Below are 19,730 nucleotides of genomic sequence, written 5' to 3'. Positions count from 1 at the left end.
AAACAGGTTTATGGGCAACTGCTTCCGAGTCTGCTTGCATATTTATAGAAATGGCTGATCATGAAGCACTTCCGTCACATGGATCTCAAACAGAACTGGGCAAAAAGTTTTGGGACCCTCTGGTGAACATTCGAAAAGCAGCTCTCATCTTTATCAGTGTAGCATATCTGACTGCTACTGCTCCTCTGTTCAGCCTTATCCAATAACTCAACACTACTTTTGAAGAAAACAGTGACAATTTTGATACATTGCCAGTGCTACCGTTTGGGTAAGCCTTTGACTACCTTGTCTGGTGATAGGTCACTTGCAAAAGTGAAGAATTTTTATTTGGAATAACTGACATAATTTGGATTTTTATGGTATTTTAAGCTGATTTAAAAGCACATTTTAAAATATAGTTTTGGAAAGAAGATACAGTTGATAAATGAGGTGGCACTGCAATTTGTCTTAAAATAAAAATTATCTCACTCACTTGCACTGCCAGACACATTTCCAGTCATTTAGAACTGGAAGAACTTTATCATCTTTGACCTGATTGTCAGGATCATCATCATCTTCTTCTAGAATGTCACTAGATGGAGGGGCCCACAATTGCAAAAAGTCAGTTGCTGTCAGCAGCCTGTTACCTGAAAGTGAGTAATAGCAAAGCTGTGAAGGCAAGATGATGCATGTATATTGAAAGATTAAGCCTGTCATCATGTTTTACTGAGAATTATTCAAAAACAGGTTGAAACCTCAACTTTATAAAGTCAGTTTTAAATACGATAGGGTATTCAATCATATTATACAGCTGTTTTTATAAAAACATTTTGAATTTATGTTTTAAGAAAGAACATCAGTGGTTTTTTGTGACTTCAAATGATAAATCATATGAAATAATCAACATTACATCTCAAATACACATCTTATAAAAATCTGTGTCCGTGTACACTGCTGATTTTAATTGTGATAAAATTATGTCTACATGATTAGCTATGGTAATTCAAGTCAGTTAACAACTTAACACTGTGATTCCCAGACTAAGATCTTGCATAAGAGATTCAAACACTTGGCACAGCATCTTCACAAATGTTAAATGTAGCCTCGCATTTTATGCAACCCTGCCTGAGAACAGATAATCTAAAATTTCCATATTCATGTTCTCACTTTACTACAATAACAACAGTTTGTGTACAAGGTCTCCTAACTACAAATGTTGAACAAATACTTCACAAACTTCACATTACCTTGAGGATCCCATGCTAGGTTATAAGTCATGGAACTGAGGAAGAATTGCCCAGTTTTAAGCCACTGACACTTTAGTTGCTGTGGTTTAAAAACAGTAAAGGATTAATTCTCACATCAACAGCAAAATACAAAGGTATTGGTATTTCATTCTTTCCCTATGAAACTGGTATTAAGCCTGTTGCAGAAACATTCAGGACCTCATGGCAGATGGCTGAATCTAGTTTTAATAATTCTTTAATTGTTTTATAAAAATTAAAATGCTCTACGCATCACACCAGGACCTGTCACAGATATAAATAAGTACGTAGATTACTTTAGCTAGGTCATATATTTATAACAGTTTACAGGATGTCAGTATAGATAGAACAAAGATTGTGAAACCTGCTTGAGAATCACATAATAGTTAGGGTTGGAAAGGACCTTAAAATAATCTAGTTCCAACCCCCCTGCCATGGGCAGGGACACCTCACACTAGACCATGTCACCCAAGACTGTCCAGCCTGGCCTTGAACACTGCCAGGGATGGAGCATTTACCATACCAAGAATATACTTAATGCTTGAGTGCTCAGCTATGGCTGTGCAGTTAATACAAGCCTGGGTACATATATACAAGTCTAAGTCATATTTCTGTAACACAAATCTGATGATCTCTTCAAGCTATAGAATCACAAATGTGTCACTGTGTCATTCTAGTATGAGATTCGAGAACAAGATGTTATTGTGTACTTAGCAGATGTGCAGACCCCAGTTTGATTCACGCAGTGGAAGACTCTACACATCCAATTTTATTATGGATGGTGGAAAATGTTTATCCATTAGTCTTTCGTATGCCAATGTAATTTAATAACTGGCAGACAGACTTTTGCCTCTTCTAAGAGGCTAAACCAAATTACAATCATGAAATACATACTTACACTATTTCTTTTATGAGAATTTATACCAAGTGGTTCAAAAATGCAAACAGCATTCCCATATGATGCTGCAATCTGGAAAGAAAAAAGTAATACTGAAGACTCAAACTGTAAGGTTAGGAGATAAGTATAACCACTCCTCAGTATTCCAAAAAAGCTAAAGAACTTCCAGTACCTCTTCTACGTATCATTGTTCAAGAAAAATGAAATTAATCCAAATGTCATTAATTATGTTATATGTCTACTTTCTCAAGGGAACTGTGAAATACATCCTTCTGAACAAGCCCATCTTTAAGATTTTAACTCTGAGTAGGGAAGACACTGTTCAGTGGGATAAACACTGCCAGATCTAATACATTCTTCTAGGGTAACTACTGTTAATGCATAAGGGAAAGCCGATGCCTTCACTACTTCTGCTTATGTTCCATCTACTTCACAGCTAAATAATAAATGAATTATTAGTGACTGGGTCTCTCTGTTCCCAGATTCCATTCTGTACCACTGAACAACAATTATGAGAAATAGGAAGAAATGCAATTATATTTTGAATACTTAAGTATGTTTTGAGGGAGATAAATGGTAAATGGAAAAACTAAAGTACTTGCACCACTGAACCCCTCAATTTCTTTTATCCATTTATTTCACAGAAACCCCGCTACACAAAATGGTCTTTATTGGGAATCTGTCTGGTTGGGTTGCTAATACTCATGTGCTTACGAGTACTTTTGACTATCTTTAAAAATCCTTTTCCTTCCTTAAAAGATTCTTAAAAGACTGTCTCAGTTCTTCCCATTCAGGATCTGGTTTCCTCAATACAGAAATTAAGTAAAACTTTCAAAATATTTATTATGAAATCTTACTTCCTCTTCAGGGCAGGGGAAGGAGGCTGCAACTCCTACAAAAAACAACAGTCCTTGAGTTCAGAGTCCTGAATGCAGAACCACCCAGCAGGTCATGATGATCTTGCAGGGGACACCTGTGCAGCTGGAATCGCTCTTCCAGTCCTATTGGGACTGCCTGGCTGCTATGCAGGCACCTTGCTGGCTAAACCTGCCCAAACCCTAAGTAGGGCTTTCTCAATACTGCAACTAACTTTTAACTAGCTAATATTAGTATGCAGTGACAACTGACAAACAAAATTTGCTCAGAGCATTACCATAACTTATAAGTTTTTCCCAGTAACATGAACTGTCTCTTTATCATTGTTAGGGATTAAAAATAAAACCACAAGGCCAGGCAAGGGCCCTCGCAGTTGTGACTGCTCATAATGTAGCACTTCTAAACACATTAAACATGCCTAAGCTTTTCTGAAAAATAAAGTATTTTTAATTCATTATTTTGGAGGACACAAACACCCACTCACACATATGTGTGTATTTATATGTATACATGAACATTTATCTGTATATTCTCTAGCTAGATGAAAGTATACAATAGTGGAAACAATAACAACCATTTCAGTACCATTCCAGTTCTGATACTATACTATAACTAATACATATTTCCACATTTTGTTAGACCTGTTATTGCAGGTCCTGGAAAGGAATAAAACCCATTGTTACAAAATGTCTACCCTCTTCTCCCCTCCCACCCCAAAAAAAAACCCCAAACCCCATACTATTAAATTGGAACAATTCTCTGAGTAACAAACCTCAAAGTGTTACTCAAAGTTACAGATCAGTAAAATAAGATCTTTGCCATGAAATCAACTCATTAATAACATTAATGTATTATATTGCTGTTTATTTCATTTAGAGTATTCTGTTAAAAAAACCAAAACTACAGAAATGTATTAAAATCCTTACCCTGCCTTGTTGCTGGGAGCACTCCACACAACTGACCTGGATATTTCCATGTTTAGCACCAGGAATAATTTGCACACATTCAAAGTCATCTGCCAGAATAACAATATCACAACCAGAGCCATATGCCTGAAATATTTGAAAAAGAAATACAATTAAAAAATTAATTTAAAAAACTGAATGTGTATTAGACAAGTTTGAGAGCTCTGTGAAAATCTCCATTGAAACAAGCTGTCATTATGTAGCAGGTTTATCCTAACCAATTCAGTAGCACTGGGAGAATAAGCAACAAGTAGCAAAGGGGGCCTTAAACATTCCAGGGCTTAAATCACAGCAAACAAAACCAGTACAAAACCCAAACAAAACCAGTACAAAACCCAAACAAAACCAGTACAAAACCCAAACAAAAAAAAGCCTCGAACTTACTCTAGAACTCAAGCTCTGTTTGTACTTTCATACATTTGTTTTGTGGACTTTTTTTTTTTTTTCCAGATTTTAGTTGTTTGGGTTTTTTAATCCCCTCCAATTCTTGATGCCTCTTAGAGCAAGGCAGCCAAGAGTCTGCTGTTCAGGTGGACTAACTGAATTTGCATATAAATTTCTTAAATATGTGTGCCCCCCACTTTTTTTTTTTTTAAGAATAAGTTCTAGAACAATGAAAGCTTGCAGCTATTGGGAGAATAAATCACATATATCTGCCTGCCAACCTTCACCTGTCCTACTGTGTCAAAGTACTCTAAAAAGTTAATCGCTCCAGATGATCTGTTCCACTGACTCCCACATTCAGGCAGAGAAATCCTCTCTAGCACCTGTCTACCAATAAGCCTTTCTAAAGTAAACATTTATAGCTACAATTCTCTTTCCTTAAAGGAAGTTTTCCACTGATTCCAATACAGTAGGCAGAAATTTTACAAGGGATGAATTAAGCAGAAGGTGCAAGTCCTCAACAGTCAATTTCAGATGGTACAAAATCACTTTGGCATTTTAACTTGTCCCCTGCTTCTTTCACAGGTGAATTTCCAAATTCCTGAGTCCTAGCCCTCTCCTTTGAACTTAAAAATCAGTTTAAAGGCTACCTGTACTATTTTTTAGAAGTGTATGAGAAGTTATTTTGATAGATTTACAGGATCAATGCCCACTGACGTGTACATGAAGAGAATAGCGCAAGATGGAACTAGAATGAACAATTTAGGTCTCATGACCTTCTGCGTCTGCTTCTAATCCTCCTGGGAAGGAGCAACAAGTGAGAAAGTCTGAAGAAAAAGGTTTAAACTTAGTTAAAGTATAGTCACTGCTAAAACCAAGAAAGGAACAGCAATAAAAGCAATGAAGCAGAAACTCAGGCCTCAGAAATTAACACACCATACAATTGCACACAAAAATGAAAGCTGTTCAAAAGATAGACTGTCTGAAAGATTTCCAAGGTCATCTCATAAAAACAAAGTGAAACAGTGTTGTCTGAGTCCTCAAGCTCACAGCCGTTGTTCTGGAAGGTCTGAGGAACTGATACTAGAGTTATTCACAGTGTAAGCAGAAGAAGGGAAAAAAATGCAGCTGCTGTTAGAGGGAGATTATCTATGTAACAGAATATCCTAGCTCTCTGATGATTGGGCTATGCAATTATTAGATCCAATTGGAAGGGAATCAGTTATTAAAATGGAATAGGATTATTTCCAGAAAGTAAGAAAAAGAAAAATGAGATTGTGGCATTGAACAGAAAGTCTTTTCATTTTCTTGTTTTCCTATCTTTTTAATATTGGAATTTGTTGCAAAACAAACTCCATCAGTGGCATGGAGTGCTGGACAGGCCAGCAAATGTACACAAGTACAGAGGAAAACGATGGAGACCAGGATCTGAATGTCCATAAGCAGACAGAAAAATAAAAGCAGGTCTTCTTGTTCCAATAACTTATTCAGAATTTTAATGTTCAAAAGCAACTGGTTCTCCCATTTATTTCAAAGGGTGAACAATTAAAACAGCAAAGGATTTAAAGACCTTTTTTCCAATGGTTTGTTTCGTAACTACTAATACAAATTACTAAAAGACATGATTTAAATGGTTACCTAATACAGTAAAAAAAGTACAGATCCACTTCAAGCAAGGTCCTAAACACTTCTGATACCCTATCTTTTCACTGTCAGTTTTGATAACTTGACTGGCAAATTTCAAACTAAACTAAACATAATTTACCTCTAGTTTCAATCCTGTTAGCAGGAGATAGGGACGTGTGTCTCAGAAACAACACAGGCAAAGGAAAAGACTTCTCAACTTTAATTGGCTTATGCTTACTATTCTCAAACATGCATGCTTTTATGTGTGTGTATAGTTAATAACACATGAATCAGAAAATACCCAACTGTGTCTGTTGACTCTGTGAGGCAAAACAATTCAGTGTCTTCCTTTTAAAACATTTTAGTTTCCCTCCTGTCCCTTATATGCACTTTATATTACAGTGACAAAGCAGTATATTTTTTTCTGACTAATTATACTATTTAGCACATTTTTACAAAGTTAAGTAAAAAACATGGTTGTGAAATAAAAATGTGGTTTACAGTAGTTTGTTGGGTTTTTTTTCTTCTTAAAGAATCATCGAGATGCAAAGATCTCTTTCCTGAGGGTACTTTTATTACTGTCATCCATATCCCTCCTACTCTTTGTCTGTGTTTGGCACTGCACCAACAAGTGACTCAGCACACCTAAGTGTCATGCCAGCAGAGAGGATCCAGTCTGTTAGGGAGCTTAGTCGGAACACATTTCCAACAGCAGGGTATCAGCCTTCAGCAGGTGCTGTCTCTTGGTAATTTTCTCAGTGTAGATATTTATTCTGAGAATGTGTCTCGTTTCTTGACAGTATATTAAAGTATATTTACCTTAAACCTTAAATTTACTTTAAGAAGTACATTTATTATAACCTTTGAGAAAAGGTGCCCCCTCATTTTAATGTGCCCACTTTTTCGCATTTATAGTCTCCAAATTTCTCAAAACAAAAAATATCAATATACTTTCATGTACTGGAAAATATTTCTGTATTTTATATGTCTAAAACCAAGTTTTCCTTTTGATTACTTTTACGAGGCTTTTCTTATATACTCAATATATTGAACGTGTTTATACTTGAACAGAACACATTTCTATTAAATCCTCTTTTCATTTTGTCCTTTCACTCCTTAAGGGGGTACTGCAGCAGAAGCACCCTACAGTGGCAAAAAACAGAGAAGTGTCATAATATTTAACATCATTACTTCCTTTTAAGGATTCAGCTGACAACATCTTCCGGAAGATCATTCATGCCACTACAGACATCTCCTGCCAGAAATAACAGTGGCCACAGTACTTGTGGCAGCAATCTGCATAGCCTGATGAAAGGAATAGAAAATCAGTAAGCTATACAAAAAGGGAAGATAGCAAATAAGATGCTGAGATACTGTTGTGCATGAGAGCAGCATAGAGCTCTTAAATAAACAGAATTCGCAGTCACTGAATGAAGCAATTTCAGTAAAACCCATCCACATGGAGTATCTGCCAAACTCCATTTCTAATGTCACCGATAACTTCTAAGAGAAAATTAAATGGAGCTGCAAAACAGCCAGAATGAAAGGATGACTTGCAGGATCCATAAGCAATAAGCTGTAGTGTGCCAATGTCTGCTCTAACTCAAAATCTGGGACCACTGAAATGAACAACAAAGCTCTAATTGAATGCAGGAGCACCAGATGGAAGTAGGACATTGTGTCCTAAGAGTTTATGCTATATCCTCAATTTTCAAATAATACAGAAGCAGCATTTGCATCTCTTTCAGCTGCCCGTATTTTCTGGTTTGGTTGTCTAATTTTAATGTTGAATACTAGAACTAACAGACAGGGCAACGATTATTCCTTCACATTCTCAGCTTGTTTTCCTCTTTATATATTTTTCACTGTGTATACACACACACACACACACATACATACATACATACACACACACACACTTACAGAAAGATTCTTCTCCTTCTATAACCTGCAATTCTTTACAAATTTGGTGTAAATGAAATGGACAAGACATCTTCAAGCTCCAATGTGTGCTGTCTGGGGTACCGAGGCAGTTCAAGAAGGTAAATGATGTGAAGGGAACAAAATCAGCCCACAGTGGTATTTAAAAAAACCTCAGAAATTCATAAACATCTAAAATTACATAAATTAATTAAAATACGTATTAAAACCTGCATTAAAGCATGTGTTGACCTTATAGTACTCCTCCAGTATAATAACACTTGTCTTTAAGTTTCTGGCTATGGATAGTAAACGTAATATGCAGAAAGCCCTTCACTTTCCTACCTGTGATGAAGACAACTGAATTCTGAAATGTTTCCATACTCTCATAATGGATACAACATTTACACTTCCCCTTCCCATGGCTAAGTACAATTACACATATTCATGCAAACTGGCAAAAAAACCCCAACCAACCAACAAAACCAACCAACCCATTACTAGCTTGTGGCCTGTAGAACACTTCCCTAAATTGACATTCGAGACAAATTAATGATGAAACACTTTACAGTATGCTTACACACAGACTACAGAGAAAAGGGAACATAGTAAAGATTCAGATGTTAAGTGTCTGTAATCCAGTTCACATAAACATGACACAGTGGAGAACACACAGATAGAGATGATCCTGCCCCTCCATCCTGCTCTCGTAAGACCCCACTGGGAGCACTGTGTGCAATTCTGGTGTCCTCACATAAGAAGGGCATGGAGCTGTTGGAGCAAGTCCAGAGGAGGCCACAGGGATGATAAGGGGCTGGAGCACTTCCTGTAGGAAGACAGACTAAGAAAGTTGGGGCTGTTCAGCCTGCAGAAGAGAAGCTGTGTGGTGAACTCATAGCAGCCGTCCAGTATCTGAAGGGAGCCTACAAGGATGCTTCAGAGGGACTCTTCATCAGGGACTGTAGCGATAGGACAAGAAGTAATGGGTTTAAACTTAAATAGAGGAAGTTCAGGTTAGATACATGGAAGAAGTTCTTTCCTGTTAGGGTGGTGAGGCACTGGATTGGGTTGCCCAAAGAAGTGGTGAATGCTCCATCCCAGGCAGTGTTCAAGGCCAGGCTGGACAGAGCCTTAGGCAACATGGTCTAGTGTGAGGCATCCCTGCCCATGGCAGGGGGTTTGGAACTAGATGATCTTAAAGTCCCTCCCAACTGCAACCATTCTATGATTCTATGTACAGGTGTATATATGTAAGTATAATAAATAAATGACAAGGATCTACAAATAAGGGTTTTAATAAGTATTTTTTCAAGAAGGATGAAGTAGAGTACGTAGCAGAGGAAACCTATTCTTACTCACTGTATTTTGTGGACATAATGCTTTAGATGAAGAATTTGCTGTTTTCAATTACAATAACAGCTTCTGAAATGCATTACACGCAGGTCCAGGCCAAGTATTAGTACTGGCATGGAAGCTGCCATGAAGCTTGTCCTTTTTAAAACAAAGAAAAAATTTCCCTTCTATCGGCAAAGTTCTTCTGTAAAGGTAAGTCTAAAATCCAACATTCTGATTTTTCATCAGTGTTTAGCTTTCCATATTTACCTTTTACAAGAGGCAAGTATTCATTAATCTTCTGTTTGTGAAAGCTTGGAACTTTTATATTTATAGGATCTAGCCTGCAGGTAACTGCCATATTTATGGATTATTTTTTTTTTATTTTATTTTTTTAAATCTAGATTGATCTTAGAAACAGCTACATATTCTGTTCAGAGTTTCAGGGGGAGGGAAAAACAACCCTGAGCTTGGGCAAAGGGCAGAAGTCGTTCAAACAGAATCAGAACAGCTCATCGTCTTTATCTGAAAACACCTTATTCCACATCACAGAAAGTCAGGCTGGTTACATACATCCCACTTGGAGTTAAGGTCAGTGACTGAAAGCAGCTCAACATAAAACAGCTGCGTAATAACAAGAGCTAAGCAAAATCAACTGTGATTTGAGAAAAGCAGTTTACTACCTCTAAAAAGTTGTTAGCTGCCAGTTAGACTATGAGGTTCAAACAAGATACCCTTCTGTCTAGGCAGGGTCTGCTGTAAGGCCCTTCTGTATAAAGCTCAACTCTGACCTTTTGTAAACTCACTTGTGAAACACAGGTAATATTTGCTGAAAAGAGAACATGAAGCAACAGCAAATTGAGTAGTGCACAGGATTATTACCAGAACTTCCTTCATTTAGTACTTAAACCCTTTATTATGCAGTGTCCTTTTTGGAGCTCAAATGAAGGGAGGCTGAAGAGACTGCTTGGTAGAGCATAGCACTGTGAAGCTATTTTTCTCCTAACTGCCCTTCAAACTTTTCTTTCCTGTGTACTACCTTCCCTACAAGACCGGGCACAATACAGCTATAATATCCACAAGCCAGTTTATTAACCAAACATTTCTGTGCTTCACCCCTTATTTGGGAAATGCTTGATACACGTCAAGATTGCTGCAGGCAGACTGTGGGAGCACAGGGAGGAAAGAACACTATGTGCATTTCAGATAAAGGACTGACAAAAACTTTTTTGCCAATTTACAGCAATTGTCTCTGTTTCTCTGGATTTGTTTTGCTTATGGAGTCACTCCACTACTTGGGGTTTAGCAAGTAAAGAAAAATTAATGGCAAAGTAATTTCTTTTCCTTTTCTTATTCTAAGAATAACTAGATGACTTTCACCAAAGCTTTAAAAAAGTTGAGGCAGAACATGTCCTCATCTTAGTTCTAGCTACACTGACTTGGAAATAAAAGCTTACCACAGAAAAAAGGAAGGATGAAGAACAACCTTCAGAATTGCAGGGTCCCTAATTAGGAAAAAAAAAAAATGTGTTCCTTCTCTCAGAATCCTGAGATTGCTGGAGAGTGCTTGCATCTAAAGCAATAAAGCAAGTTCATTTTAAGGCCTTTCTCCTCTTCCTCAAAAAAAAAAAAAAAAAAAAAGGAAGGAAATATGCCCCAAACTATCAAACAGCAAATGCATATTTACGTGTACCCAAGCCATTATTCTGTTAAGTAGAGTAACTTCAACATGAGTGATTCACTTCTGCACACAAAAAGCTGTATTTTCTAGTCCCTAAGATGAATCAGTTGCAGCAATTCTGAACTATTTCTCACACATTTTAAATGAATGCTCTAACATCAACCAAAACGCAAGCAAGCATACATGCACACAAATAAAGGCTCCTCTGCCACAGCCTAACTTCGCAAGGATTCATAAAGTACAGCACATACTGTGTAGATCTCCCTTCACCGCTTGCCCTTTCACTGCTCTGCTTCTGCTCTTAGAGGCTGACTTGGGTCTTAAGAGCACAATCAGACCCTGTCATGAATACAGATGATCTCTAAACTGCAAATCCTGCTTCATGACCTGAAGTTATGACTCCAAACAGTTTAACGGTTTCTAGGGGGAGGGGGGTAAAGCTATGTCAATACAGCATTACTGATGTTGACCAACTGAATTTAAGGTTAGGCACTAACAAAGGCGACACCTGCAGCTGGGGGTAGACTGAAGCTACTGAGAGTCACCTAGGTGACTAATTTCCCAAGAATTTGGATATAAGACCCCAAACTGTTTGCAAGCAGATGTTTTTAGCCATACTGTTTACTGTAGGATCAAGGTCTAGCTCAGCAGTAAATAATACCACAGAGAAAGAAGAAAAGGGAAGAAGAACATTACAGCTGTGGAAATCCAGAATATACATTTATTAAGATAAAGTTATCCTTTTAGTTCCTTCTTTATTGTAGAATAAAAAATTGGATGCAGCAGCCACAGAAGACAGTGAGGTCTGTTATATGCAGTTCCAAAATTAACATGCTACCAAATGATTCTGCATTTCTTTTTTTGTAAAATGTGACTTTTGTTCTTGGGTAATTCTTGTGTAAACAACAATATATATATAATTCATTATAGATGTTATAAAATGTATACAATATTATGAGAATAAGCATAAGGTTGTCTTTCGTAATACAAATTGACTGACTTTTCAAATTATCACAGTACAAAGAAACACATATGAATGAGTAAATTATTTCTTATATAAATATAAAAAGTCACAGAGGTCCCTTTAACAGCAGTACGGCTGCATAGCACCAGAACAAGGAAAATAAAGGCAGACATGGCACCTATTTTTTTCCTAAAGACTTTGAAGCATTCATTACTGAAGTTAGACATCTGTGATGATCTAAAGTAAGCTTTAAATGTTTGACAAGTCTGCTGACAGTTATCTTAGACTAAAAACGACACTCTGTATCATTTAGCTGGGAATTGGTTTGTGCTTGGGATATAGCGTTGTAAATGTTAATAAAAAACCTAATGAGACAATTTATTCCCAAATAATAACGTACTGATTAGACAACAGTATGCAAAACACTGCAGGGGCTCATCACTCCTGAGAGTCAGAGAAGCATATCATAAACTGAGAAAGTGGAAATTAACACTGAAATAGACAAAAATAGCCAGTGGATGGTAAACAGATTTTATTATGTAAACTACCGGAATCCTGAAACTTACTTAGTGTATTTCCTTCAATTTCTTTCCGCTTCCAGTTTAAAAGGACCATCTGACAAATTTGTCTTTTATTAACCACAGTAATTGAAGCCAGACGCTCATCAATAGTGGACAGGCTTCTTAAAAAGCCTAGTGCAACACTCCTCTTCGCAGGAGGATCGGATACACACACACACACACACACACACAAACAAACACCCATAAACACGCCGGCTGTCACAGCCCCGCCCCGCCGCTCATAATCCCCGCTTTAGCCACACCGGCATTCCCCACCTCGGTAATCCCAACCCCGGTAAGAGGGTCGCAGAGATCCTGCCCGTCCCCCGCCCCGCAGGTTGATCCCCTCCAGCCCCTCCCACCGCTCTCCTCGGGCCTACACGACACCCCCCTTCCCTGCTCCAGCCCGGCTCTCCTCTCGCACCGCCACCATTACCGTGAAGGGGATGTCCTCCACGCTGCCCACCGAGTAGCAGTTGTCCCCGGGGTTCACGGCGCCGGTGAGCACCTGGTGCAGATGCATCGCGGCGGCGAGCGGACGAGACCCGGATGGCTCCGCGCGGAGCCCAGGCCCTGCCCACTGCCGCCGCGGGCGGGCGAGCGGGCGGGCGGGCGCGCGCCGGGGAGGCGGAGCACGCGCAGGGCTCAGAGTGAGTCAGGTGAGGCGCGCGCGCACAGGGACCGCCCCCGCGCGAGCAGCGGCCGTTGTGCGCGAGCCCGGGAGGCATTTAAAGGCGCGGGGGGTGCCCGGGGAGGGTCATTGCTCGTCCTGTCAGCGCGGGGTCCCGCCACGGGGCGGGCCGCAGGAGAGCGCCGGGGTTGAAAGAGGAGAGGGAGGGACGGCTGAGGATGCGGAGCGCTCGGCTGGTGCCGTCAGGTGAGGGAGTGGCAGGGCGCCTCACGGGGCGGGCTGGAGGAAAAGCAGGAGTTGGAGGAGGAGGAGGTTATCCGCCTCTGCAGCGCCTGGGGAGGTGTGTCCCGTCAGAGGAGGGACTGGCAGCTCCTCCCTGGCTGGAGGCCGGCAGGTGCAGCCGCCGCTGCACTTTTATTAGTTGCGTGCAGCCGTTCTGTGGATGGTTTGGGCTGTTCTCTTTAAGGATCCTCGCGTTTGGTCGTGAAGCTCTTTACGAAGCTTTTGGGAGTCTGCCTCTGGAGGCCACCAGCAGCTGCTGGCTGGTGTGTTGTAGTTGATCACTGAGGGGTTGTACTTAGCTATCGATTCAAGAGTGGAGCCGACATTAAGTCAGGCTGCTTTGTGTCTGTGAGAAATACACCATGTTTCAGGGTCGTTGTAAATACCATTTACTAGGAGTTGGTGAGAAAATTACCAGTACTTGACACTAAAAGCATAGCATGAGGAGGTGGGAGACCGCTGCTGTTTAAGGTGTGTGGTTGCGTTTTAGGCACATCGTGTGACCTCATGCAAATTATCGTGGGACTTATGCTGCTTTATTTGTGTTAACTGCCAAACGTTGTTGAAAACAAAGGCCTTTAAATGTACTTATCTTTTTCTGTCTCGGAAGTGTGAAGAAAGCTGGTTCCTGAAAAGTGTTTGGAAGGGATTCTAAACTCTGAAGGAGGAAAAACAAAATACTTTCTAGGCTGTTTGTCATGGTACCAAGAAAGTTCTTCGGTTTTGTGTACTAGGTAGTCTTGCTATTGTACCATTGGTGCTAATGATTGAACCTGCTAAAGTCAATCTCTTTTTAAGTCTATAGCAATCTTCCTTCAGGATTCATCTTGCCTTTCACCTCTTCTTGAAAGTGTACATCTCTTACCGAATAAATGAGTTTGCTCGGAATGTAGAGGCAAATGAAGGCATAACCAAGTTATCTTTTGCCGGAAAAAAAAACATTGTTGTAGCATTCACTGTTTTTTCAACTGCTGTGCTTGTTAAAGGCTGTCTTTTTTATTTTTTTGATGGGAACGATATCTCTACCTGGGATGAAAGGGGAAAAAATACTTTGATCTTCAGTTGACCTGGTTGCATGTCAAACCACTATGTAATGTTCATATGTTTCCACTGATTAGTGTTCCATAACTTCTTTGATTGAAGACATTGTCCATATAAAATGTATGCTAATTTACAGTTGTTTTTTATTTTGGGTAAGTTTATTTTTTTTTTTCCCTGAATTCATGCAACAGGACTTAGAGGCAAAAGCAGTGTCATGAAGCTTTCTGTTTGATTTGGTTTTTTGTTTTTTTTTTGTTTGTTTTTTTTTCTGTTTTTTAAGTAAGTGAAACGAAGTCCAACTAATGCCTGAAAAGACAGCTAGCTTTTGAATTTGCACAGTCAGTCATAAAATTAAGTAGGATGCTAGGAGAATAGTATGATCCAAAGGAAAGCAACCTATGCAGGACTGCCTTTCATTTCAAAAGTGAAATACTGCACTCCAGGCTTGGTATCTTGAAACCTAAAGAACACAGTCCATTTCTAACACTGTCAGCTTTCCATGTTCCTCCTGAAGGCCTTTACCTGTCCACAAAAAAGAGAACTTGTGAGCATAACACTTTTATGTTTCTGTGAATGATTGTCTCAAAGCTTCACTGGGTTCTTGAAGTATTATTTTTGTGTTTTTAAAATTGTGTTTTTGCCTGAAGAAAAATTACTTGCCTGTTTTCTCTAGAACTCAAATCCAGCCATTAGCTTTACTTAGAGAAAATCCTGTTCTTTGATCCATAAGATGCAACACCTGTTCTTTAATATTGATTTCTGAACTGCAATGTGAGTTTCCTCTCAACCTTTGTTATTACTGACACAACAAGGTAGTTGCCAAAAAGATATTAGTATGTAAACATTGTCCCTGTAATGGTCTTAATTTTGTGAAGTGTTGCTCACTGTGTTTCTGTAGAAAGCCTTAAAGGCTTTATGAAGGGTGGTCACCTCTTACATACTCTTGAAAGGTTCTTGCTACAACACAATTTTTGCTTGGATATTTTTAAAAGATTGTGTTTATGGAAACTTGCTTCCCAAGGGATATCTAAATGCTGAATGCTTTTGGTAGTGCATAGGTGTCTTAACATCTTCCCCTCTTTGGACTCTTACTGTCCTGTAGAATAATCACTTGTACTTTCTATTTTACAGAAAACAAAAAAGGGCATTAAAAATGAAACTTTTTGGTAATTCTTTTAAACCACAATTGGGTACTTGTGGAGGAGGTAACTAATGATTAAAAATGCCAATCCATTAAGTGGTGAAGTAGGAAAAAGGACAGGCAATTTAAACAGCACAGGGGAGTTGAGGCACTTATTTGAAGGTGCTGACTTTCTGTGGCTAAGGAGAAGGCTATATCTAAGAATGCTGTCTTAATTCTCTTCAGAACCTTCAAGGCTTTTGTTTTGTTGACTCGTATAATTGTGATGGCAGTTGCAGACTGGTAGAGTTTTCTGTGGGGAGTGGGTTAAGACTTTTTTTATTTTGTAATTTTTTATTTTTATTTTTAGGAAATGACTGAGTAGATGCTAGACAAGCAGAGGCAGAATAAACATAAATTACTCCTAGTAGTGATATGTGGCATGACGTTATACTTCAATGACATAGGATTAAGTATTAACTGGTTCAGTTGGCTGAATTTGTGTGCTCTATGCCAAATCCTTATGTTATACAGAAGTTTAGCTACTGAACAAACATGTTTAGCGTGATTTTCTGAGTGTCTGGGTCAAATATGTGGTAGGAGGCACTGTTTTAATATAAATAGTTTTTTTTTTAAATGGAAGAATACTTTGTACTCTTGCAGTTCTGATCATCTGTGTATCTAGCTTTTCTACATATATCTTTCAAGTATCTGGAAACTAGATTTCCTTCAGTGAAGTCACAAATGACCATATACATAGAGTTCTTTAACTTCTACTCTAAATGATGAATTAGTGGAATGACAAATGATTTTAAAGTCAGTTGCAGAAAAACAACTTCGTAACATAATAAAAACAGTTTGTATCAGACCAAGTGTTCTCATGGCACTAAATGTAAATGAAACGTGTCCTGGGAATTTCCCTATATCATCTTTATGGGGGTAAAAGCAAACAAACAAATCTCAGATGCATACTGAGTCAAAGGCAGATGTTTCTGTCCTTAAAAAGGACATGAATGGTGTTGCATGGGGTTATTTATAGTACAGACTTGTATCCAGGAACTCGAGGACACAAGAAGAGGATTCCGCTTATGAACTTCTGATGACTGTTTTCAGGCTCAGGCCACATCTTCAACACCAACCATTATATAAGCACCACAGCAAAGACTGAGGAAGACTTCAATTAAAAGCCCTTCTGGGGATCTTAAGCCAAAATATTTTGGACTGACATTTGGAAAGCCTGTCATCAGTTTAGGTTTGTGTTGATTTCTTGTAGTAGTTCTTGTAGTGTGTATTTATTTCTTCAATTTCAAGGTGCCTTGTCACTAATAAATTCTAACTTTATAAGGTGGTTATTATTCTTCTAATAAGAAAAAACTGTAAGGGAAGAATTTTTCTCCTGTGTTATTTTAATTTTTGTTTTCTGCATGGTACCCTTCTTGAATTTTACTGGCACCTATGTAGACTGTTTTAAAAACGTGCATCTTGATGTTATTTTGCCTAACTTAATTTCTGCAGGTACCTGAATGCATCCTAAATCATCATATTCTTAAGACTCACTGGCTTTTGGTAAGACCTTAACTAGCTTAAGTTTAAGCCTGTTACAATAGAAGAATAGATAATTATACTTCAAAAGATTGTAGTATGGATTTTTAAGTTGTATGTAAAATCAACCAAGCTTGTAACGCTATAGCTGTCACTTTTGCTTCCTTTGAACTGAAGATGTAAATAAAGTATGCAAACATTTATGGATTTAGCTGTTAAAAGTCACTATGAACTTACTTTCTTCTGTTTGCAATATTAGTAACAAATAAACCCTATTTCTCTATCTCAAAGTATACTGAGTGAGAAAGAGGAGTGGAAACAGTTTCCACACTGTTCAATTTTTGTTCTTTATATGCTCAGCAAAATCTCTGCAGAACGTACTTATAGTACCTAGCTAGGTATTTCAAACTGCCTCCAGAATGTCTTACTAATTTGTTGACTATAAAGGGAATTCATGAGATGTGTTTTCCCCTTATGGAAGTATACCACTGATCAGTGCAATTGGTGTACTGTGTGCTAATTGCTGGGGTTTAGTTTGGTTTGCTAATTTTATTTTTTATTTTTAGGCTCTACTCATCAACTCTGAAGTATTCATATCTATAGCATAAATTTTGTGACCTTGTTGACACTTGACCTGAGCTATTGCTAATTATCCCAATGGCATTTTCTTATGCTGAGAACAACATTGCAATGTATCTATATGGGCTGTGGCTTAGGCAGTACTGATGTGTCTCCTGTGAATAAATTTGGGTCCCCAGTATTTAGCCTGTTGGCAGTTATGGATTGTTTGAAGTCAAGTAAAATAGTTATCAATATTCCTTCTTACTAACATAACTCTGAGGCATCTCTCACCAACTTGACTTAGTGGTGAAATTTATTTTTAAAACTTGAGGGAGGTTCTTGTGTCTAATTGACTTTTAAAAAGCTGGGGATATATTTAGTAGTGTCTGAGACTGCGTGAGTGATATTCTTCCCCCTCATCAATCAGTAAACAGTTGAAAATACAAAATCTACTGTGAAATGGAAAATTAAAAACCAAAAATTCCCCCAAATACCTCTACTTTAGATGCTTTGCCCTGATATGCTTCTCCAGTTGAAAAGTTAATTAGAAGCAGGTCCACTGAATAGTCTTTAGTTATCTTTTATCCATTGTAAACCAGTATTAGTGAAGGAAACTTCAGCTGGTAGTAAGCAACAGTAATACCAATGAGCAGTGTTTCAGTGAGTTAAATTTGAGTTACTGACCTTTTCTTAATGCAAGAAAGGTCAAATTATAATCTTTACTACATTTTTAGATGAAAAAGCTCACCCAAACAATGTTTTAGAGGTACAAAGTCCTGTGTTCAGTGAGAATTAAGTTGTCTGATTAGGAAATGGACTGACAAATTTTTGCTTGATATATGACTTAATGACTTACTCAGAAAAATGGACTGGGATTTTACTTGTCCTTGCTGTTCTGACAGAGAACATTGTATGTTCTGTGGAACTTGACGTTGGTATCTTTATTGATACTGTTTCTGTGCTTTGGTGTTTGTTTTTTTTTGGGATTTTTTTTTTTTGGTCTTTTTCTTTGTGTTTTTGTTTGTTTTTTTTTCTCCAAGGCACTGAAAAACCATGTAACAAAGACTTCCCTTTCGCACTGGGCCTGTTTAGTCATAGGGTATTTTATCTAGAATCTTTGCTATCCTGAATTCTTTCTCAGGAAGACAGAGGTTCATCATCTTTGGTGGAGTTAGCGAGCCATAACTGCCATGGAATTTGCTGAACTTCAGATGTTCAGATGTTCCTTGGTTTAACACCTCATAATCTGTGTCCACAGAAAAGCGTTTGAGAATTTCTTGCAGTAATACATAAAGAACATTAATATTGAAGGTATTTGCACTATATATTTGTAAATTGTGTTCTAGAAATGGCATCTAAGGAACATATCTCAAGAACAAAATGCTGTCAATGTATTCAGTTGCTAAAATCGTGCATTGTAAGGTTTTTTTGGAGGTAGTAGGTTGAAAGATGAAACATGATTTGCAAAACTCTATGGACTTCATAGTTTTGAACTGGTGACTGACTCTTGTGGACTCTTTATTACTCATCATAATTAATAAAAAACAAGTTCCTGTTGGTAATAAACTAAATCTATTTCCTGGAATATTGCATATGGAACAACTCGGTTGTTTGTAGCTTTTCTGCAGAGAATGTGAGAAGTCCATAGAGGTTTTGAACTGTGGAGATTTGTAATGCAGGAACAGTTAAGAATCGTTGATACCTATGTCAACATATTTATAAGGAATATGTTGATTTTACTCTAGTTTTCAAACCAATCTGCAGAATGCTACAGGACATGTTAAAGTAAAATTTGCCTGACTGCTCATATTATTGTGAGCCTCTAGGAGTATTTTGGGATATGAACTGTGAGTCCTTATCTTGCAGACAATTCTGTGATTATAATAAAGATGTGTGCTTGTGGAAAAACATTCCCTCGGTTCTTAGAACCACAAACAGGATATGAGAAATGAACCAAATGGTAGCCATCATTAATTATGCTATGAAACAAATTCACTGAAAGAGCACTCTAGATATCTAGTCATAGACCTCAAATTAAATCAAGATAAAAGGTGAAATTTGGGCCTAAGTAAACAAATAGTTTTTGTCAGTGACTTGGTGGGA

General features: G+C 38.1%; 1 protein-coding gene and 1 long non-coding RNA gene across 5 annotated transcripts in view; one reads left to right on the top strand and one right to left on the bottom strand.

Annotated features, from left to right (window-relative positions):
• The window catches only part of DMXL2 (Dmx like 2), a 53,455-nt gene extending 40,449 nt beyond the window's left edge, over window positions 1-13,006 (bottom strand). For 3 of the 4 annotated variants that reach the window (XM_057397334.1, XM_057397337.1, XM_057397346.1), the window contains exons 1-5: window positions 12,887-13,006; window positions 3,945-4,070; window positions 2,143-2,214; window positions 1,227-1,305; window positions 473-626 (exon numbers count right to left, since the gene is read on the bottom strand). In XM_057397334.1, the coding sequence (XP_057253317.1) occupies window positions 473-626; window positions 1,227-1,305; window positions 2,143-2,214; window positions 3,945-4,070; window positions 12,887-12,973 (518 nt within the window). In that variant the 5' untranslated portion in view covers window positions 12,974-13,006. Of the gene's footprint in view, window positions 1-472; window positions 627-1,226; window positions 1,306-2,142; window positions 2,215-3,944; window positions 4,071-12,886 lie in introns of those variants that run through there. The other variant, XM_057397355.1, reaches the window with a different exon arrangement.
• Window positions 13,007-13,251: 245 nt separating this feature from the next.
• The window catches only part of LOC130592763 (uncharacterized), a 36,261-nt gene continuing 29,782 nt past the window's right edge, over window positions 13,252-19,730 (top strand). The window contains exon 1 of the long non-coding RNA XR_008970651.1: window positions 13,252-13,327. This is a non-coding gene — a long non-coding RNA (uncharacterized LOC130592763). The remainder of the gene's footprint in view (window positions 13,328-19,730) is intronic.

Source organism: Pezoporus wallicus, unplaced genomic scaffold (genome assembly GCF_028554395.1).
Source record: "Pezoporus wallicus isolate ANWC-B61680 ecotype Strahan unplaced genomic scaffold, APGP_CSIRO_Pwel_v1 contig_3952, whole genome shotgun sequence".
Taxonomy (NCBI): domain Eukaryota; kingdom Metazoa; phylum Chordata; class Aves; order Psittaciformes; family Psittacidae; genus Pezoporus; species Pezoporus wallicus.
Note: the sequence above shows the minus strand (reverse complement) of the source record. Positions and strands in the feature narration are given on the sequence as shown.